At 46.2% G+C, this 22,885-nt stretch overlaps 1 protein-coding gene across 1 annotated transcript; it reads right to left on the bottom strand.

The window, feature by feature from the left end:
* Positions 1–2,333: 2,333 nt before the first annotated feature.
* Positions 2,334–22,182, bottom strand: LOC123990395. The gene is made up of 6 exons (XM_046290951.1): positions 21,785–22,182; positions 11,806–11,977; positions 11,564–11,591; positions 10,727–11,510; positions 6,508–10,562; positions 2,334–5,602 (listed from the first exon to the last, which is right to left on the bottom strand). Exons 1-6 carry the CDS (start codon positions 22,180–22,182, stop codon positions 5,568–5,570), a joined length of 5,472 nt encoding a protein of 1,823 aa, XP_046146907.1. The 3' UTR covers positions 2,334–5,567.
* Between the last annotated feature and the right edge of the window lie 703 nt (positions 22,183–22,885).

The raw sequence follows: 22,885 nt of genomic DNA on the forward strand, positions 1-22,885 counted from the left end.
CAACGGCTCAGACACAAGAGGTATGTGGCAGGGTCTACAGTCAATCACGGATTACAAAAAGAAAACCAGCACCATCACGGACCAGGATGTCTTGCTCCCAGGCAGACTAAATAACTTTTTTGTCCGCTTTGAGGACAATACAGTACCACTGACACTGCCCGCAACTAAAACATGCGGACTCTCCTTCACTGCAGCCGACTTGAGGAAAACATTTAAACGTGTCAACCCTCGCAAGGCTGCACGCTCAGACGGCATCCCCAGCCGCGCCCTCAGAGCATGCGCAGACCAGCTGGCTGGTGTGTTTACGGACATATTCAATCAATCCCTATCCCAATCTGTTGTTCCCACATGCTTCAAGAGGGCCACCATTGTTCCTGTTCCCAAGAAAGCTAAGGTAACTGAGCTAAACGACTACCGCCCCGAAGCACTCACTTCCGTCATCATGAAGTGCTTTGAGAGACTAGTCAAGGACCATATCACCTCCACCTTACCTGACACCCTAGACCCACTCCAATTTGCTTAGCGCCCAAATAGGTCCACAGACGATGCACTCAACCACACTGCACACTGCCATAACCTATCTAGACAAGAGGAATACCTATGTGAGAATGCTGTTCATCGACTACAGCTCGGCATTTAACACCATAGTGCCCTCCAAGCTCGTCATCAAGCTCCAGACCCTGGGTCTCGACCCCGCCCTATCCAACTGGGTACTGGACTTCCTGACTGGCCGCCCCCAGGTGGTGAGGGTAGGCAACAACATCTCCACCCCGCTGATCCTCAACACTGGGGCCCCACAAGGTTACGTTCTGAGCCCTCTCCTGTACTCCCTGTTCACCCACGGCTGCTTGGCCATGCACGCCTCCAACTCAATCATCAAGTTTGCGGATGACACAACAGTGGTAGGCTTGATTACCAACAACGACGAGACGGCCTACATGGAGGAGGTGAGGGCCCTCTGAGTGTGGTGTCAGGAAAATAACCTCACACTCAACGTCAACAAAACTAAGGAGATGATTGTGGACTTCAGGAAACAGCAGAGGGAACACCCCCCTATCCACATCGATGGAACAGTAGTGGAGAGGGTAGTAAGTTTTAAGTTGCTCGGCGTACACATCACAGACAAACTGAATTGGTCCACCCACACAGACAGCATCGTGATGAAGGCGCAGCAGGGCCTCTTCAACCTCAGGAGGCTGAAGAAATTTGGCTTGTCACCAAAAGCACTCACAAACTTCTACAGATGCACATTCGAGAGCATCCTGTCGGGCTGTATCACCGCCTGGTACGGCAACTGTTCCGCCTACAACCGTAAGGCTCTCCAGAGGGTAGTGAGGTCTGCACAACTCACTGATCAAGGCCATCAGACTGTTAAACAGCCACCACTAACATTGAGTGGCTGCTGCCAACACACTGACTCAACTCCAGCCACTTTAATAATGGGAATTGATGGGAAATGATGTAAAATATATCACTAGCCACTTTAAACAATGCTACCTAATATAATGTTTACATACCCTACATTATTCATCTCATATATATACTTATATACTGTACTCTATATCATCTACTGCATCCTTATGTAATACATGTATCACTAGCCACTTTAACTATGCCACTTTGTTTACATACTCATCTCATATGTATATACTGCACTCAATACCATCTACTCTATCTTGCCTATTTCGCTCTGTACCATCACTCATTCATATATCTGTATGTACATATTCTTTATCCCCTTACACTTGTGTCTATAAGGTAGTAGTTTTGGAATTGTTAGCTAGATTACTTGTTGGTTATTACTGCATTGTCGGAACTAGAAGCACAAGCATTTCGCTACACTCGCACTAACATCTGCTAACCATGTGTATGTGACAAATAAAATTCGATTTGATTTGATTTGATCAAGCGGAAAGCTTTCCCAGAAGAGTGGAGGCTGTTATAGCAGCAAAGGGGGGACAAACTCCATATTAATGCCCGTGATTTTGGAATGAGATGTTCGACGAGCAGGTGTCCACATACTTTTGGTCATGTACCTTGTCCAGCACTATGGACAGATTCAATAGCATGATACGTGCATGGAACCATGGAAGATGTAGTGATCACAGCCAGAACAGTGTAGTTTTGAATAGAACATAGGCCATTTTAGTACTATCACTTCATCATAAATACGTCGGTATGATTCACAGACTGCCTCTTTGCACTGAAACCAAATACACATCTAAATATTTCTCCAAAGTGATAATATTAAAAAAAAACTGAGGCATATCTCACATGCGAAGAGTTTATTTATGAATAATCTGCAATGTTATACAACACTAGCACACTCTGACTGTATGTATGCTCCTTTTTAATGATCATAACATGAATACAGACAAACATGTGGCTCCAAAAACAGAGTTCCCTTTTTACAATACTCCAAAAAATACCTTGCATTTCATTTTAAATACGTGGCGTACATTTTTGGAAATAAAATATGCATTATATGAAATAGAACAGCTGCTTATTGGGTAGACTATAGTACCAAATGCGATTATATGCAAATTACCTCTCTCTCCATAACACCTTCTTACGAATTACATGCAATAACAAAAAGAAAATGGATGCCTGTATGCACGTATACAAAAAAAGCTGTACAGACTTTGTATGAAAATAGAAAACATCACAGCAAGATATGCAACGATAGTATCTATGTTACAAATAGCTTGCAGTACAAAAGGTCTATGAGAATGACCATTTAACGATAGTCCACCTGGAACCTAGCCTAGAGTTACAGGGCAAAGGGTTGGTAGTGTCAACCATAGAATTACAATGATTAGAAGTAGAATCATACTTAGAATTTCAATCATTCTAATTCGATGGTGTCAACATTATCCTGTGCTTGATATCAGGCAGGGCTACTGTATCACAAACTCAAAGCTCAAACTGACTTCCTGCTTACGCAACATCCATCCGTACCGCATAAATTCAATCCCGGGGTAAAGATAATAGCAGTATGTTTGTAGCAAGCGGGGAAAAATAACATATTGAAGTCTTTATACATGGAAACCTGTTTTGGTTCAGAATTAGACTTAGATCTTTCAACAAGTACTGGTTGATGACACACACGGCCTTACATATAGTCTAATGTGATATGCAAGCCAGTTATTTGAGCAACAACATAAAGGTGTATAACAATTACAATTAAATCCTTAGTGAAGAGCATGTAAACATATGAATTGCTATGCTTTGCCAGCTTACAAGGCGTTTGATATGTTGAACGTTTACATTTATCAGGTTAATGAATTAACATTTTATATATCAAAGATATAGTTTTGATTTCCATAACATACATTTCATTATTATTGCCAAAATAACACAAAATGGTCTTATCCATATACAATTAAGGATGAATTACAACATGTCCAGTTGAAATAAGAAAATGAGCTTAGCCATTAAAGTACACATACTGTATGTGTTAAACATAAAGAAACGTTTGGTACGCCTCAAAATGGCAGCATATCCCCTATATCCCTCCAACTCAACTCTGGACCTTGAAGCCAGTTCCGCTGCATTGTTTCATTGTTCCCTTCTAATCAGGGACTGATTTACACCTGGGACACCAGGTGGGTGCAATTAATAATTAGGTAGAACAGAAGAACAGCCGGCTGCTGACCTCATAGGGTAAGAGTTGAGTACCCCTGCCCTACATAGTCCACTCATTTCGACTAGGGTCAATAGGGCTCTGGTCAAAAAGCAGTGCACTATGGCATAGGGTGCTATTTGGGACCACAGAAACAGAAGTGTGTACAAGGCACACTGAGATCCTTACATGTCTATCTATTGTTCCTTACAAAAAAAAAGCACTTTTGGAAAAAATGTGATATATTCACGTGATATCTCAAAAATGGATTTATGTGAGCAAATGAAACTGCACGGTTAAATATAAACCTCTTTTACATTTGAAAATATACTTAAAATATACTTCTTTTTTTGTACAGTATGAGGATTGATTAACAAAAATAAATACATTTTGCGAAATGAAATGCCGCTGCGATTGCTGATGCTGAAAGAACAAAATCTGACCCCTGACACAGTCCTGACACAGTCCTGACACAGTGCTGACACAGTGCTGACACAGTGCTGACACAGTCCTGACACACCATGGCACTAGAAATGAAAGGAAACGGTCCTCGCATTCACCCGAGGAACCCCTCCAACGGTGAACCACCAGCGACTCACAGACAGTTGACACAGGACCAGTGACGTTAGCTAACAGTGCCACCTCTGGTGCTCTCAGTACCAAATGGTAGAGATTTAACGCAACGATTTGTAATGAGATCAATGTCTTGGGCCCCATCTCAAATGTAGGTGTCTATGGGGCAGTTTGGGATTGGGCCTTACAGGACACAGTCTCTTGGCTGCTCTCTCAAAGCAGCCCCAAGAGAAGCCCTGTGTAACAACAGTATTGCTCTGAGTGACAATTTTGTCAAACACCACAGTGTTTTATATCTAGCCTGATCCCAGAACTGTCTGTGCCGTCATGCCAACTGTCAAACCAATGACCATAAGAGGTGGCAGGACAGCAAAAACAAATCCGGGACCAGGCTATTCTCAATCTGGTCCAGCCTCGTATTGAATTACATTCTCAGGCTCACAGCCAAGCCACACACACACAAGAACAGAAAACAGGAAAGATGTATCCATTGGTAATAACATCTCAAGAGTATAGCTTTCAAAATCTGATTCTTCTTCGACATTTAAGTTCTCAACGCAGGTAAGAAAATATACAGTTCAGCAACAAACCTCACAAAAGTATGTTGGAATAAAACCTTAAACCTCTATAATTATTATTTACATTTGGTGTGTGCATAAGTAACACTGATTGTAATGCGAGACGTTTGTCTTTTTGTGGATTCATCTCATAGTAACGGTTTGTGTTTGAAAAGCAGAAGCACTTCTTTACATTCATATTCCAACATCAGGCCTCTAGGAAGGAACCACAGTGCTGTTGTATTGGGATTTGTGAGACAGTTGATGACAGACATGCAATTCCAAGAAAACCCAGCTAACGTCCCAAATGGCACCCTATTTACTATACAGTGTACAACTTTTTACCAGAGCCCTAAGGGCCCTAGTCAAAAGTAGGACACTAATGACTGGAAGCGTCTGGAAGGAGAGGAGAATGGTGAAGAGGAGGAAGAGGAGGGTAAGTAGAAGTATGTCCAGGTGGTTCTCTTGTTTGGCAGTCGAGAGGCCATTGGAGCACCAAGAGTCAGACAGACATTATAGACTGTTGCTGTTGCGTAAACAATGCTTGTACTGGTGAAAAGGGTGCACAGTGGTTGGAGGGGGGGGGGGGTCATGGGGTGAGATGAAGTTTGTGTCCTAATTCCCTATCGAGTGCACTACTTTTGGCCAGGCCGATAGAGTTCTGGTCAAAAGAAGTGCACTATATAGGGAAAAGGGTGCTATTTGGGAGACACACAAAGGCATTGACTGAAAAGTTTACGGACGGATGGGCGGACAGAGCGGTGACCAAAGCCAATTCCCCCCCCGGATGTCCAAGGTATTGATAGAGGTCGAGGTTACACTCTCTCCACTCGACTAGGATCATAGGAGTCTGAGGAGTAAAAGAACGGACACCAATCACAATCCAGTCAGAGATTCACCATGATGATTCCATTAGCTAAAAGGTTCATTCATACACAGTAATGAGAACACAGGGAAATCCAAGTCTGGGTGCCAGTCTGTTTGTGCAATCATGCCAACTCTTGGTCACTCATTGCAATGCCAATCTGGCAAGAACACAAACAGATCTGGGACCAGGCTAGGATAATCCATCTTACTTAAAACAACTTGTTTCAGTGAGTCACAGTGGTCTCGGAGGATTCCCAGCTCACACACACACACACACACACACACACACACACACACACACACACACACACACACACACACACACACACACACACACACACACACACACACACACACACACACACACACACACACACACACACACACACACACACACACACACACCCTTCCATCGACACCCGCTAAACCAACCCAATAAACAGTTCTATCATACAGCTGGAATAATCATTTCTGGAGTGGTTTTATGGCTGGGTTCTCCCACAGTTCTGCTATAAAAACACCTTATTGTTCACTTAGGTCAAACTGCCAGAGCAAAGGTTGCATCCCTACTAGTTCATCTGAGAATGTTCTTAGTGTGTTTTCCAGCAGTATTAGTCTTTAGAATGTATTAAAACCAAGTCTAAATTAAACTTCTATCACTCATATGCTAGGATAACAGCTCCCTCTTGTGGCACACATGCCAAAACAAATCTCCCTTCCACTAATGAACGAGGCTGAAGGAAATGCACATCTTTCAAGATCAAACAAAATATATTTACCTGTGCCTATTGTACAATGATGTATTTAATGCACTTTGAACTGTAGTATGAAAAGTGTTTTAAAATGGTTCTTATTTAAGGCATGCATGTGTCCATGTTCCTACCGTACCCGAGAGCATCTCGCCGTCCTCTAGGGTGGGAGAGGAGCCACAGGAAGACACACTGAAGCTCAGGGGGAGGGTGATCTCTCTCTTGGTCACCGTGCCGCTACGAGGTTTAGGGATGGGCTTGGGGAGGAGAGGAGGTTTCGTAGGTCTGGAGACCGGCTCTGGCCTAACCTCCTGTTGGACATCTGGTTTCTCACTCCTCTCCGCCTCCTGCCCCTCTCTTTTCTCATCAGGCTCTACCACCTCATCCTTCTCCACCTCCTGCCCCTCTCTTTTCTCATCAGGCTCTACCACCTCATCCTTCTCCACCTCCTGCCCCTCTCTTGTCTTCTCCTCTCTTTTCGTCTTTGGCTCTTTCTCCTCATCCTTCTTCCCCTTGATTTTGACTTCCTCTTTCTCCTCCTCCTCCTGCACGACATCTGGCTCATCTTCTATCTCTTTCCCCTCTGCCTTGGACTCCATCTCCCCCCCCTCTCTCTTCTCCTCTGCCTGCCTCATCCCTTCCCCTGGGTTTGCGTCGTTCTCTCGCTCTGCCTCTACCACTACCCCGGTCTCTTGTTCTGGTTCTGCCTCTCCTGAACTCCTGACACGGATGCGGGAGACGGAGAATGGCTCATCCATGTGGGCCGTGCTCTCCGTGCAGCCAGGTGATATGGAGGAGGGGGACGAGGAGAGCCTGGGGGAGGCACCACCACTACCGTGTCCCTTCTTTCCTTGCCTCTCCCCACCCCCTCCCACACTCAGCACGCTGAGGGCCAGCTCCTCGTCTCGGGTCATGGGCAGAGACAGGGGCAGACTACTGGGAGGGAACTCCGGTAGCTCCAGCACCATGGAGGGGTGGCTCTGGCTCTCTCCACCTCCTCCAGCATGTCTGTCTTCATATACTGATAGGCTGTCATCCTTACTGGGTCCTCCTCCTTTCTCCTCTCCCAAGGTAACCACGGATACCTCTACCTCCATCACTTCTTCGTACTGTCTTCTCACATGCTTTGTCTCCGTGTCTCTGTCCGGACTGTGCTCCTGGGTTTCTTCTTTGTGTTGTCTCTGATTCTCTGTGTTGTCTCTATGCTCCTTCTCCTCCTCTTTCCGTTCAACCAGGCCCAGTGATTCCACAGCCTGTGCTCCTTCTGGATGGAGTTCTGGTGTCTCTTCCCCAGTCTTTGTGTCATATTGGTTCTGCTGCTCTCTGTAAGGGCTGTGTGCCTGCGTTTCACCTATGCCAGTCTCTCCTTCCTCCTCGCTCTCCTCCACCACCCCCTGCAGTGACTCCTCGTCTCTCTCCTGGACCCGGCTCTGCAGTGAATCCGGGGCTACGTCTATCCCCAGTATCCTGGCTGCTCTCTGCTCCATCGTCTCGTTCTCAGGGATCCCCTTGGCACACTTCACCTCATATAGATTACTCAGGTCCTCCGTGGGCCTGGTGTTCGCCTTCTCCTTGATCAGCAGGGTCTCCAGGTGTCGATCTGCCAACGTCGCCTCGTTACGCCAACTCAGAGGATCGGAGCTGACGCTGTATCTGTAGTCGCCATCCTTGAAGGCGATTGCTGCCTCCCGGGTCAGCCTGCCGGGTCGTGGTGACCCCTGCAACCCTTCACCTCTTGGCGACCTGCTGTTCTCACTCCGTGCCCTGCGGATGTTCAGATTGGGCTCATGGCCTCTGAATCTTGGTGGCACGACGGGCACATTATCCGGCTTTACCTTCCTCTCTTCCACTACTTTAGTGGGGCCCAGCTCGTCCTTATTACTTCCCTCACGGATGTGCGCAACCTCAACCTGGCTGCTTTTGGCTAGAGATGGTTTCTCTCCACTCTCCCATAATAGCTGTACGTTGTGACATAGTTCCTTGTGGTCTAACGATGTGAGCGGTGTGAATGTGGGGCCACAGTGCTGGTCCTGCTCTCCGAGACTCCCAGGGGCCTCAGTGTAGACGGTGAGCCCCACGTCCCTCAGTAGAGACTCCTTGGCGACGTCCTGCTCCTGCCTATAGGTAAGCCTGGGGTCATAGGTTTCCCTGTGGTCACTCTGTTCATTGTGGAGTTTGTAGTCTCTGAAACCAGTTGGCACCTGGTCCTCTCTCAGTGGTCTGGGGATGCTGGTCCTGTTCTGGGGCTGGGGCCTGGAGAAGGCACTCCTCACCTCCCTATATTCTGGGTCTATAGAGGAACCAGGGCCCCAGCTGTCTAGTCTGGGCCTGATGGTAGGGACGTTGTTGTTGGGTTTGATATTCAGGCGCTGGTCTGGAAGGCTAACTGTCTCCCGCTCAGAATCTAGAGGGGGAGGGGCTATGGGCTGATGTTGATGTTGTGTGTCTTCTCCGCTCAGCTCCATGATGTTCCTGTACACCTCATCCAGGTCATCTATACACTGGTCCACACTGGGTCTCCTGGGCTGGACCTTCTGGTTCTTCTGGATCTGGTCTAGTTCTACGCCTGCAGCCTTGTTGAAACACTCCAGCTCCTCGATGGCGTCCCACGGCCGCCGGCTCACCGGCTTCAGCAGGAACTGACCAAACGCCACCTGGCCCTGGCTGTTAGCGTTGACATCGTCTGGGGGTTTGGTAGTGGTGTTGGAGGTGGTGGTAGTAGCACCAGTCTTTCTGGATGTGGAGGTATGTTGGTCTCTCTCCTCCCCAGATCCAGAGGGTGGAGGCTGGGGTGGGAGTGATGGAAGTGACAGGGGCTGGGCCGGGCTGATACTGAGGCGGGAGAAGGCGCTGTTGCTGGATGGGTGGAGGTTCTTCTGGCCTTTCATGGGGTAGCCCACGCCGTAGGAGGCGGACACAGAGCTGCAGTCGGGGCCCACGCCGCTGTCTGTGGTTGTGTCTGAGGCCGGGTGGCCTGGCTCCTGACCCCCCTGTCCTCCAGGTGGATCTTTCCCCCCTGTACACCCAGGACCCTTCACGGGGGAGCTGGTCTGGGTTTCCTGGTTCCTGTATTGGTCCCCAGGCCAGGAGCCGGCATAGCACAGCTCTTTGTCAGCACTGGCCTGGAGTGACCAGGCGTCTACTATCTCCTTCCTCAGAGGACCCTTCCTGGTGCTTCTCATAGAACTGAAGCTGCTGGTGTGGGAGGGGGGTTTGAGACCCATGTCTGATAACGACTTGCTACGGAGGCTTTGGCTGTTGTCTGATTGGACCACAGTGTTTTGGTTGTCTTCTGTGGCTAAGACGCTCACGATTGGCAGACTACTTGGCAGACTGTCAGGCATCTTCTCGTTATTGTTCTGGTCTGCTGTGGAGACTGAGTCTTTATTGGTTTGTTGTTGCTGCATGTGGATGGGGACAGACACCAGGCAGAATATGGTCTCACTGTGAGACTTCCTCTTAGAGTTTCTGTTGTTGTGGTCTACCCCCGAGTCTGCTGGAACTATCTTCTTCACCTGCGTGATGGTTGTTTCCGAGAATCCTTGGTCTGAGCTGGAGCTAAGAAGCACCGATGAGGCCGGGGCTGGGGGCTGGAAGGCAGAGAAACCACCTAGGTTGTTTTTGGGATTATACCTGTTACAGTTTTGGTCAGTTGCTGCTGGGAAGTTATCTAGTGAGTCAGTCTCTTTGTGCAAATCGCTGTGCTGCTGCTTCCACCGGTTATTCTTATTGTCATAGTCGCTAGTAGACTTCGGCGTTGTCGGACTGGCTGGATCTGACGTGCTGGCAAGTGTCGGCGGGGCCCCCGTGGAGGCGAGGGACAGGAAGGCACTGTCATCAGACGAATGGTCTGACACGGTGACACTGGGAAGCTCAGAGGATGTGGAGTTACGGATGTGGCGAATGTTGTCGGGGTCCGTCATGGAGTTACCTCCGCCGCCTAGAGACGAGCTTCCTCCCCCGGAATTTTGTCGGACACGTGGGTCGTGGACGTACTGGATGCCAGGACCCAGACCCGGCTGGTGCTGCTGCTCGCTGTAGCCAGGGTAGAGCTGCTTCCGGTGGGGCACGCTCCTCTCTCGGAGGGGCTCTCTCTGAGGCTCCGGCCAGGACCCTCCTCCATCGGTGTGTCTGCTACTGAACCAGGGGTCCGGGGTCCCACGCATCTGTTGCTGCTGGAACACCTGGTGGTACCTGATAATAACAAAGTATTTAACATCTACATTGTATATTACATTAATGTTCATTTGGTCATTTAGCAGATGGTTCTCAACAACAGAAAATGATCCAAGTGCTTTCAGAAGCAAAGTAAACAAGTAATATAAAAAAATCACAAGTAAGGCTACAACAACCATTACCTGTAGTTCACTGGGACCTCTCCATAGCCCCTGTGACCTCCATGGCCCCCTCTCATAAGCGGAGCTCTCTTGGGGGGATACGATGGGGGAGGGATATAACCCGGAGGATCCGTGCCGGACCCTCCATCTTGTGAATAATAGTCCAGCCTGGGGTCACCCATCCTGGGGTGGGGGAGGGGGGTTCTGTCCCTGGCCTGGGGCTGTGGAGTTGATGCTGCTGCTGGGTCTCCTGACAGCGTCTCAGAACTCCCCCGGGTCTGCTGGTGCACCTCGTAGGACGGAGGCCGCAGGGGACGGCTGAGCCGGGTCTTTGGTACCAGAGAGGCCTGGCTAAGCTGGCTGGCCATACTAGCCTGACTGGATGGTCTGCTGTCATTCTCAGACCACCTGTCCCTGTCCCCTGTCCCAGCCTGGTTGTGGTTATATCTGTTGTAAGGGTCGTGATGGGACCCTGGATGGCCGTTGACTTTCCTGTACACGTCCTGCCCAGACCCAACAGACCCAGACATGGCCACGTATTGCAGGCTGTCCGGCGGCAGCATTCGGGGCAGAGACTGGGACTTCCCTTTGTTCCTGGGCCCCATTACAACCACAGCGCCATCGGGTGTCCGGAGGTGGCGCTGCTGCAGTTGCTGTTGCTCCTGAGCCCGAGCCCAACTGTCGCCCTCACTGTCCGAGAGCTGGCGGGCGAAGCTGACCACGGAGGGTCGCCACTCGTCCGTGCCCAGGCTCTGACACTTCCTCTCCACGGCACCGTCGTCCACTGCTGCAGCGCTGCCTCTCTCTGCTTGGAGCGGGACTGGGCCTGGGACTGGACTGCCCAACGCTGCCTCTCACGCTGCTGCCGCTGATCCTCTGGGGGCACCTAGACAGACAGAGGACAACAACGGAAAGCAGTCTTTGTATAGGACTCAAACGGCAACCTAGTCCCTATGTAGTGCCATACCTTTGATCCAGGGCCTATGGGGAATAGGGTGCCATTTGGAGCACGCGTTATTGTGTCATCCTCAGTGGTTTTACTTATCATTACACTATTTCTTTTAAAAAGGTCAAATAAACTAATCACAGATTTAAATCACCTCCTGTCTCTGCGGCTGCTGCACCCCCTCTGACCTATAGCCTCCTCCTCGAGGTTCTCTGAAGTCAGCGTAATCCAGGAGAACACTGAAGTCCTGGCCTCTCCTCCTCCAGTAGGACACGTCTCGGTGGCCCCTGGACTCTGAATACACCCCTCTGGGCCCCTCACAGAACCTAGAACACAGAGAAGACAACACAATATTAGAACCTAGAACACACAGAACACAGTATTAGAACACTGGATAAGAACCTAAAACACAAAGAACGCAGACTATTAGAGACTAGAGCACTCATACAGTGCTGTCAGAAAGTGTTCAGACCTCTTGACCTTTTCCACATTGTTACTATACAGCCTTATTTGAAAATGTATTAAATTGCCCCCCCCCCCCATCAATCTACAGACTATACCCCATAATGACAAAGCAAAAACAGGTTTTTAGAAATGTTTGCTAAATTATTAAAAATAAATAACTGAAATATGGCATTTACAGCATCGAGTCTTCTTGGGTATGACACTACAAGCTTGGCACACCTGTATTTGGGGAGTTTATACCATTCTTCTCTGCAGATCCACTCAAGCTCTGTCAGGTTGGATGGGGTGCGTTGCTGCACAGTTATTTTCAGGTCTCTCCAGAGATGTTAAGGACATTCAGAGAAGCCAGAAGCTTGTCCGCAAACCACTCCTGCATTGTCTTGCCTGTGTACTTAAGGTCATTGTCCTGTTTGAAAGTGAACCTTCGCCCCAGTCTGAGGTCCTGAGCAGGTTTTCATCAAGGAGCTCTCTGTACTTTGCTCCGTTCATCTTTGCCTTGACCCTGACTAGTCTCCCAGTCCATGCTGCTGAAAAACATCCCGACAGCATGATGCTGCCACCACCATGCTTCACCGTAGGGATGGTGCCAGGTTTCCTCCAGATGTGACGCTTGGCATTCAGACCAAAGAGTTCAATCTTGGTTTTATCAGACCAGAGAATCTTGTTTCTCATGGTCTGAGAGTCCTTTAGGTGCCATTTGGCAAACTCCAAGCGGGCTATCATGTGGCTTTTACTGAGGAGCACTGTCTGTCTGGCCACTCTACCATCAAAGTCTGATTGATTGGTGGAGAGCTGCAGAGATGGTTGTCCTTCTGGAAGGTTATCCCATCTATACAGAGGAACTCTAAAGCTCTGTCAGAGTGACCATCAGGTTCTTGGCCCTTCTCCCCCGATTGCTCAGTTTGGCCGGGCGGCCAGCTCTAGGAAGAGTCTTCCATTTAAGAACGATGGAGGCCACTGTGTTCTTTGGGACCGTCAATAAATGTTTTGGTACAATCCTGTGTCGGAGCTCTACGGACAATTCCTTCGAGCACATGGCTTGATTTTAGCACAGACTTGCACTGTCAGCTGAGGGATCTTATATTAGACAGGTGTGTGCCTTTCCAAATCATGTCCAATCAATTGAATTTACCACAGATGGACTCCAATCAAGTTGTAGAAACATCTCAAGGATGATCAATGGAAACAGGATGCACTGGAGCTTAATTTAAATGTGCAAAGATTTCTGAAAACTTGTTTTTGCTTTGTCATGTGTATATTACTGAATATATATAATACATTTTTGAATAAGGCTGTAACATAACAAAATATGGAAAAAGTCAAGGGGTCTGAATACTTTCCGAAGGCACTGTAACCCAGTATTAGAATGTAGAACACAAAGAACACAGTATTAGAACCTAGAATACAGAGTATAAGAACCCAGAACACACTATTAGAACACACAGTAGTTGAACCTAGAACACACAGTAATAGAACACACAGAAATAGAACCTAGAAACCTAGAACACACACAGGACACAGATCAGGAATAACTCTACAGCAAGATGTCATTGAGGCCCTCTTCCACTGGAGGGAGTCAGAACACTACTGGTAGAGGAATAGAGACATCAGTGGTCTGTCTCTCCCCATCTCTAAAGGCTAATGTAGAATGGAAGGGTTGCTGCTGTGTGACCATTAGAGATACACACGCATAATGCAAGCCAACTCCCAGTCTCTGGATAGGATATAGGCCTAGTTACAGCTATTTCCGGATATTCCTACTGTACATGCAAACAAACATGACATGTGTGCACCCTACGGTCTGAGAGAAGCTGATTCTCCATGCTTTTCTCATGTTCTGTCAGGGTAGTCAGCCGTGAGAATTAAGTTCCACTGCATCCCATATCTTATATTACAGCCTACTTAGTCAATAGTAAGTGGATAGCATCTGCACCTCCTAGTGGAAAGATGAGGTATATTCCATATTTACCTTCAACAACTAAGCTAAAAACACCCCAGCAACAACCATTGTAAAAAGTGTCACGTATATGATTTTAATGCTTACATTTTCTAATCAAATGCGCTGTTTGCACTTGAGGCAAGGTTAGGCTATGCAGGTTGAATTATATATGCCTAATTTAATCAATGTTACCATTGTGTAATATTCAAGGTCAAATCCCTGTTCTATGAGCAAATATCAAAAACAACAAATATAAAAATATATACATATAAAAAATAAAAATCTACATTTACTGAAATAGTATATAATTGAGTGTCATTGGGTACTGATATCATAGAATTACATAGAGAATGAATTCAGCTACAGAGCTATACAATACACAAACCTCCAGCGCTGCTACTGCAACTAGGCTACTCAAGCTGAAAGGACAGACGAAAGGATGAGTGTCTCTGTAAAAATCCTACATTTTAACACCAAGGGACATTCCCCCGGAAAGGTTGCCATTGCATAACACCTTAACTGAACTAAGAATAGCAGGCAGCATCTCTTCTCCATATTTAAATGCTGCGTGCATTATTAATGTTGAATGCGTTATATAAGGAAGGTTCTATGTGAAGCGATGGAGAGAGGGGCTATCGATAGCCTACTACTGATCGGGGTTTTAAAACAGGCAGACGTCCCTATCTGTCTCCATGCGTCCCAAATGGCATCCTATTCCCTATATGGGTCATTCTACAGAAGTGGTGCAAATTGGGGGTTGGAAAAAAATGAACATTTGTATCCTGTTTTTCCCAAACTTTCAGCGCACGTCTTCCAACATATGTCAGGTAGACATACAGTTGAAGTCGGGAGTTTACATACACCTTAGCCAAATACATTTAAGTGTTTCACAATTCCTGACATTTAATCCTGGTAAAAAAATCTGTTTTAGGTCAGTTAGGATCACCACCTTATTTTAAGAATGTGAAATGTCAGAATAATAGTAGAGAGAATGATTTATTTCAGCTTTATTTCTTTCATCACATTCCCAGTGGGTCAGAAGTTTACATACACTCAATTAGTATTTGGTAGCATTGCCTCTAAATTGTTTAACTTGGGTCAAACGTTTTGGGTAGCCTTCCACAAGCTTCCCACAATAAGTTGGGTGAATTTTGGCCCATTCCTCCTGACAGAGCTGGTGTAACTGAGTCAGGTTTGTAGGCCATCTTGCTTGAACACGCTTTTCAGTTCTGCCCACAAATTTGCTATAGGATTGAGGTCAGGACTTTGTGATGGCCACTCCAATACCTTGACTTTGTTGTCTTTAAGCCCTTTTACCATAACTTTGGAAGTATGCTTGGGGTCATTGTCCATTTGGAAGACCCGTTCGCGACTAAGCTTTAACTTCCTGACTGATGTCTTGAGATGTTGCTTCAGTATATCCACATCATTTTCCTTTCTCATGATGCCATCTATTTTGTGAAGTGCACCAGTCCCTCCTGTATTACTACATCCCCACAACATGATGCTGCCACCCCTGTGCATTACGGTTGGTATAGTGTTCTTCAGCTTGCAAGCCTCCCCCTATTTGCTCCAAACATAACAATGGTAATTATGGCCAAACAGTTCTATTTTTGTTTCATCAGACCAGAGTACGATCTTTGTCCCCATGTGCAGTTGCAAACCGTAGTCTGGCTTTTGTATGGCAGTTTTGGAACACTGCCTTCTTCCTTGCTGAGTGGCCTTGCAGGTTATGTCGATATAGGACTCGTTTTACTGTGGATATAGATACTTTTGTACCCGTTTCCTCCAGCATCTTCACAAGGTCCTTTACTGTTGTTCTGGGATTTATTTGCACTTTTTGCACCAAAGTACGTTCATCTCTAGGAGACAGAAAGCGTCTCCTTCCTGAGCGGAATGACGGCTACGTGGTCCCATGGTGTTTATACTTGCGTACTATTGTTTGTACAGATGAACATGGTACCTTCAGGTGTTTGGAACTTGCTCCCAAGGATGAACCAAACTTGTGTTTTTTTCCTGATGTCTTGGCTGATTTCTTTAGATTTGCCCATGATGTCAAGCAAAGAGGCACTGAGTTTGAAGGTAGGCCTTGAAATACGTCCACAGGTACACCTCCAATTGATTCAAATGATGTCAATTAGCCTATCAGAAGCTTCTAAAGCCATGACTTCATTTTCTGGAATTTTCCAAGCTGTTTAAAGGCAGTCAACTTAGTGTATGTAAACTTCTGACCCACTGGGATTGTGATACAGTGAATTATAATTATAAAATGACTTGTGTCCTGCACAAAGTCGATGTCCTAACCGACTTGCAAAAACTATAGTTTGTTAACAAGAAATTTGTGGAGTGGTTGTAAAACAAGTTTTAATGACTCCAACCTAAGTGTATGTAAACCTCCGACTGTACATACTATTCACACACATTTGTTTGCATTGCATATTTGAAATACTTAGCTGAATTCTTTACCATCCCATTAAATTGGCCAGGTCCAAAACATACTGATAATGTTTCAGTAAAGAGAGAATCATGCACAGTATTGATCCTTTTGATTAACCTTCTATTACAGATACATTTTAGAAATAGAATTTGCATACCAAATTAACAAAATGGTAAAAACATGATTTAACCTGATTTTCTAAACCTTCAAATTGAAATTTAGAGAAATATCATCTCTATTGTTCTCTGTAAAATGTTCAATGTTGATTGTATATATTTGAAACTTGTTGATCGATTGATTTACTTATGCATCTAATTAAATATGTTGTTGGATGCTTAAATTGTCAATTTACCTGTCTTTATTTTGGAAAAATAATATCCGTTTCGGTGTAAATCATACAGATAAATGGAGGACTCATTTTAGTATAGATATTGCCATTCAGGGCTTCCACCATTTAAAAGTAAGCTGGGTGGGGATTCCTATGGGCTGGGAGTGATCAGATCAGCCAATGATCAGAGAGCATTGTCTTCTTCAAATTGGGTTGCCTATAGTTTGTAAACCAAAGACTAAGTTAATATCCTAGAGCCAAGACCAAGAGTCCATGGGCCCTTTCTTCAATTGTAAGAAACTCAAGTAAACTTGAGTAAAGTACAGTACAATAGATTACAGTACAGTAAGGTAAAGTACAATATGGCACATTATAGTTTTTTTGTGGGGGGTGTTTTACCCCATTTTTCTCCCCAATTTTCAATCTTGTCTCATCGCTGCAACTCCCCAAAGGGATTGGTAGAAGCGAAGGTGGAGTCATGCGTCCTCCGAAACATGACCCGCCTAACTGCGCTCCTTAACAACCGCCAGCTTCACCCGGAAGCCAGCCGCACCAATGTGTAGGAGGAAACACTGTTCAACTGGCGACCAGGGTCACCCCGCAGACTCCCGGCCCGCCAAAAAGAGTGGCTAGAGCGCGATGAGCCAAGTAAAGCCCCACCAGCCAAACCCTCCGTTAATCCGGACGACGCTGGGCCAATTGTGTGCTGTCCTATGGGACTCCAGGCCACGGCCGGTTGTGGCACAGCCAAGAAATGAACCCGGGTCTGTAGTAACACTTCTAGCACTGCGCCACTCGGGAGGCCCCCGAAGTCTATGTTTTGACAAAATAGATGTAAATGTTTGGGCTCTTGGAGGGTTGGAGCCCCCCTGCTGGCTATGCAACTTAATACACTACACTTTTTCCTGAAGTGTGCACTTGTCCACTACCCACTTGGTGGTCCTCTGTAGCTCAGTTGGTAGAGCATGGCGCATGCAACTTTATAATGGAGATAGCCTCAATGGTGCGGTCTGTGCTGTCACAGACACCATAATGGCACAGATACAAAGATGAGACCTCTATATATCTCTATCGTGTCAATTGTTACGGCTGGGACAATTTTGGTCTGGACACAAATAACATATGGCTGGCTATCTTTCATTTGGACAGATGTACATCCCAGCAAATATACAGTGGGGCAAAAAAGTATTTAGTCAGCCACCAATTGTGCAAGTTCTCCCACTTAAAAAGATGAGAGAGGCCTGTAATTTTCATCATAGGTACACTTCAACTATGACAGACAAATCACATTGTAGAATTTTTTATGAATTTATTTGCAAATTATGGTGGAAAATAAGTATTTGGTCACCTACAAACAAGCAAGATTTCTGTCTCTCATAGACCTATAAATTATTTAATTAAGAGGCTCCTCTGTCCTCCACTCATTACCTGTATTGATGGCACCTGTTTGAACTTGTTATCAGTATAAAAGACACCTGTCCACAACCTCAAACAGTCACACTCCAAACTCCACTATGGCCAAGACCAAAGAGCTGTCAAAGGACACCAGAAACAAAATTGTAGACCTGCACCAGGCTGGGAAGACTGAATCTGCAATAGGTAAAAGCAGCTTGGTTTGAAGAAATCAACTGTGGGAGCAATTATTAGGAAATGGAAGACATATAAGACCACTGATAATCTCCCTCGATCTGGGGCTCCACGCAAGATCTCACCCCGTGGGGTCAAAATGATCACAAGAACGGTGAGCAAAAATCCCAGAACCACACGGGGGGACCTAGTGAATGACCTGCAGAGAGCTGGGACCAAAGTAACAAAGCCTACCATCAGTAACACACTACGCCGCCAGGGACTCAAATCCTGCAGTGCCAGACGTGTCCCCCTGCTTAAGCCAGTACATGTCCAGGCCCGTCGGATGTTTGCTAGAGAGCATTTGGATTATCCAGAAGAAGATTGGGAGAATGTCATATGGTCAGATGAAACCAAAATATAACTTTTTGGTAAAAACTAAACTTGTCGTGTTTGGAGGACAAAGAATGCCGAGTTGCATCCAAAGACCACCATACCTACTGTGAAGCATGGTGGTGGATACATCATGCTTTGGGGCTGTTTTTCTGCAAAGGGACCAGGATGACTGATCCGTGTAAAGGAAAGAATGATTGGGGCCATGTATCGTGAGATTTTGAGTGAAAACCTTCCATCAGCAAGGGCATTGAAGATGAAACGTGGCTGGGTCTTTCAGCATGACAATGATCCCAAACACACCGCCTGGTCAACGAAGTGGTTTCGTAAGAAGCATTTAAAGGTCTTGGAGTGGCCTAGCCAGTCTCCAGATCTCAACCCCATAGAAAATCTTTGGAGGGAGATCAAAGTCCGTTTTGCCCAGCAACTGCCCCAAAACATCACTGCTCTAGAGGAGATCTGCATGGAGGAATGGGCCAAAATACCAGCAACAGTGTGTGAAAACCTTGTGAAGACTTACAGAAAACGTTTGACCTCTGTCATTGCCAACAAAGGGTATATAACAAAGTATTGAGATAAACTTTTGTTATTGACCAAATACTTATTTTCCACCATAATTTGCAAATAAATTCATTAAAAATCCTATAATGTGATTTTCTGGATTTTTTTATCGCAATTTGTCTGTCATAGTTGAAGTGCACCTATGATGAAGATTACAGGCCTCTCTTATCTTTTTAAGTGGGAGAACTTGCACAATTGGTGGCTGACTAAATACTTTTTTGCCCCACTGTATTAGTCCCAAATCCTACTTTACATATTTCTTGATACAGTGCCTTGCGAAAGTATTCGGCCCCCTTGAACTTTGCGACCTTTTGCCACATTTCAGGCTTCAAACATAAAGATATAAAACTGTATTTTAGTGAAGAATAAACAACAAGCGGGACACAATCATGAAGTGGAACGACATTTATTGGATATTTCAAACTTTTTTAACAAATCAAAAACTGAAAAATTGGGCGTGCAAATTTATTCAGCCCCTTTACTTTCAGTGCAGCAAACTCTCTCCAGAAGTTCAGTGAGGATCTCTGAATGATCCAATGTTGACCTAAATGACTAATGATGATAAATACAATCCACCTGTGTGTAATCAAGTCTCCGTATAAATGCACCTGCACTGTGATAGTCTCAGAGGTCCGTTAAAAGCGCAGAGAGCATCATGAAGAACAAGGAACACATCAGGCAGGTCCGAGATACTGTTGTGAAGAAGTTTAAAGCCGGATTTGGATACAAAAAGATTTCCCAAGCTTTAAACATCCCAAGGAGCACTGTGCAAGCGATAATATTGAAATGGAAGGAGTATCAGACCACTGAAAATCTACCAAGACCTGGCCGTCCCTCTAAACTTTCAGCTCATACAAGGAGAAGACTGATCAGAGATGCAGCCAAGAGGCCCATGATCACTCTGGATGAACTGCAGAGATCTACAGCTGAGGTGGGAGACTCTGTCCATAGGACAACAATCAATCGTATATTGCACAAATTTGGCCTTTATGGAAGAGTGGCAAGAAGAAAGCCATTTCTTAAAGATATCCATAAAAAGTGTCGTTTAAAGTTTGCCACAAGCCACCTGGGAGACACACCAAACATGTGGAAGAAGGTGCTCTGGTCAGATGAAACCAAAATGGAACTTTTTGGCAACAATGCAAAACGTTATGTTTGGCGTAAAAGCAACACAGCTCATCACCCTGAATACACCATCCCCACTGTCAAACATGGTGGTGGCAGCATCATGGTTTGGGCCTGCTTTTCTTCAGCAGGGACAGGGAAGATGGTTAAAATTGATGGGAAGATGGATGGAGCCAAATACAGGACAATTCTGGAAGAAAACCTGATGGAGTCTGCAAAAGACCTGAGCCTGGGACGGAGATTTGTCTTCCAACTGTCGTTCCACTTCATGATTGTGTCCCACAAAATACAGTTTTATATCTTTATGTTTGAAGCCTGAAATGTGGCAAAAGGTCGCAAAGTTCAAGGGGGCCGAATACTTTCGCAAGGCACTGTATATTAGATGTTCGGTAGTGACACTTCTTAAAAATACATGAAGATTTACCAACTTGCTTACTCATTTTTTCCAAAATATCTGCAGGCTACTCACCATGTGGCTATTCTGGAGAGGGGTGCAATCCCATCACCTGGTTATATGTGTAGGGGTGTGGCTTAAGGTACATTAATGCTACAGTCTTTTAATGTGCGTGTTACGGTAGGACAGCGTTTTTTTGAGAGATTTTTTACAAAGTATATCCATATTTTTAAATGTAATAATAGAAGAACTGAAGGCCTAGTGGTTAGAGAGTTGGGCCAGTAACCGAAAGGTTGGTGGATCAAATCCCAGAGCTGCCAAGGTCAAAATCTGTCTTCCTGCCCCTGAACATGGCAGTTAACCCACTGTTCCTAGGCCGTCATTGTAAATAAGAATTTGTTCTTAACTTAACTTGCCTAGTTAAATAAAGGTAAAATAAAAAATAGTGCACTTCCTTAGTGCACTATAAAGGAATAGAGTGCCATTTGGAATGTAAAAATCTGTCTGTAGAACTGGGCATGCTCAGACGGATGTTGGCGCTGGGGTCTATCATCAGCAGTAGTAGCAGCAGTTCTAGTCTGTTTACAACACAACTGTCCCATGTGGCAGATTAAGACTCCAGAACACATTACCCCAACTCCCTGTCTACTGGCTTTATCGGAAAGGGAGGGAGGGAAAGATAAAAAGAAAGGGAGAAATAGAGAGGTGAGAGAGAGGGAGAGAATCTGTGGTGCAGCATCCCAATGCAGAACTCCTATACTGACTGACTCCACCTTTGCATGACTATGTGCCAAACAAGATTCCTGCAACAGACCAACTGTATGATTAACAACATGCAAGCGAGAAATGTCAAGATTGCATGCAATGATAAAAGAAAAATGGAAAACAACACTAGCATTTCAAAAGATTAAGTAGCCCGACTCACCCGCTATCTGTCGTGAGAGAATCGCCCAAGGAGTGGGTGTCACCTTGGTTACCGCTGTCGGCTTCCCTCCTCTGTGGTTGGCTGTTCCTGTCCCTCCATGCATTGTCAGTGTGACTCGAGGAGTAGCTTTTGGTTGGGGCTGGTGGCTGGGGCTTCCTGCAGTTATTGTTGCCGAACACATATACCCCCGGCGCAGAGTCTATCTCATACCCGTTCACCGTGCCGTGACCACCACCAGACCGGCTCTCTAAGATCTCCTGGCGACAGGAGGAAGGGTCGCCGTAACGCTTGTTATCGTAGGAGGACGGGGGGTTGGGGGAGACGGCAGTGGGGGCGGTAGAGGTGTTTTGGGGCAGCTTGTATCCATGAGAGATAAGCAGGTCCTCCACGCTGTACATGGTCGCATTTGTTTTGCTGGTGTTGTTTTTGAAAGAGGGCGGGTGGGTGGGGGGGTAGCGTCACTCAGACCTGGTTGCTAGACGCAGCGAAAGGAGCCCGAGCACAGCTGCACAGCTGACTGGCCATCACTGGGAAAACAGGAGAGAAAGAGAGATAGATAAAGAGCGGGGGGGGTGGTTAAAACAATTATCCCTCTGTCTCCATATCATTCTCTTTAGAGTACTGCCCAACTGGACGGAGAAGAGGGGAGAGGCGAGAACAAAACCCCCCATTTCAAAGCCTCCGCTCCCTCCACCAACAAACCAACCGCTCTGTCTGCCTCCCTCTCCTCTCCTTCCCTTCCCTCTCCTCTGCCCGACAACAGGACGCCCCTCTCCTCTCCCCATTCTTTCCCCGTCCTCTCCTCTCCTCCCCTTCTCTGCTCTCCTCTCTGCCCCACAACAGGAGTCTCTCCATCTCAGTCCGAGACAGAGGTCTGATACTAAGCCCACCACATGCAGACAGCGGGAGAGGAAAATCACCAGCGCTAGTTAGAGCAACCCAAAATATCCTTATTATCAATAGTAATAACGGTGCTAGTGACACATATCATGTAATAACTATGTAATAATACCTGAACTGTAGAACTGTAGCCCTGAGGCAGCGGCTGGTTGGCTAGCCCATGTTTGGGAAATCAGCGGTGGGGATTGGGAGGGTAGTCAG

The sequence above is a fragment of the Oncorhynchus gorbuscha genome, linkage group LG12, assembly GCF_021184085.1.
Source record: "Oncorhynchus gorbuscha isolate QuinsamMale2020 ecotype Even-year linkage group LG12, OgorEven_v1.0, whole genome shotgun sequence".
NCBI classification, from domain to species: Eukaryota; Metazoa; Chordata; class Actinopteri; order Salmoniformes; family Salmonidae; genus Oncorhynchus; species Oncorhynchus gorbuscha.

Coding starts and splice junctions, on each gene's coding strand:
- LOC123990395 (XM_046290951.1), bottom strand. CDS start 22,182: ATGTACAGCGTGGAGGACCTGCTTATCTCTCATGGATACAAGCTGCCC. Junction 11,978..21,784: donor TCTCTCACGACAGATAGCGG/GTGAGTCGGGCT, acceptor TCTGTGTTCTAG/GTTCTGTGAGGGGCCCAGAG. Junction 5,603..6,507: donor GGACGGCGAGATGCTCTCGG/GTACGGTAGGAA, acceptor TTTACTCCTCAG/ACTCCTATGATCCTAGTCGA.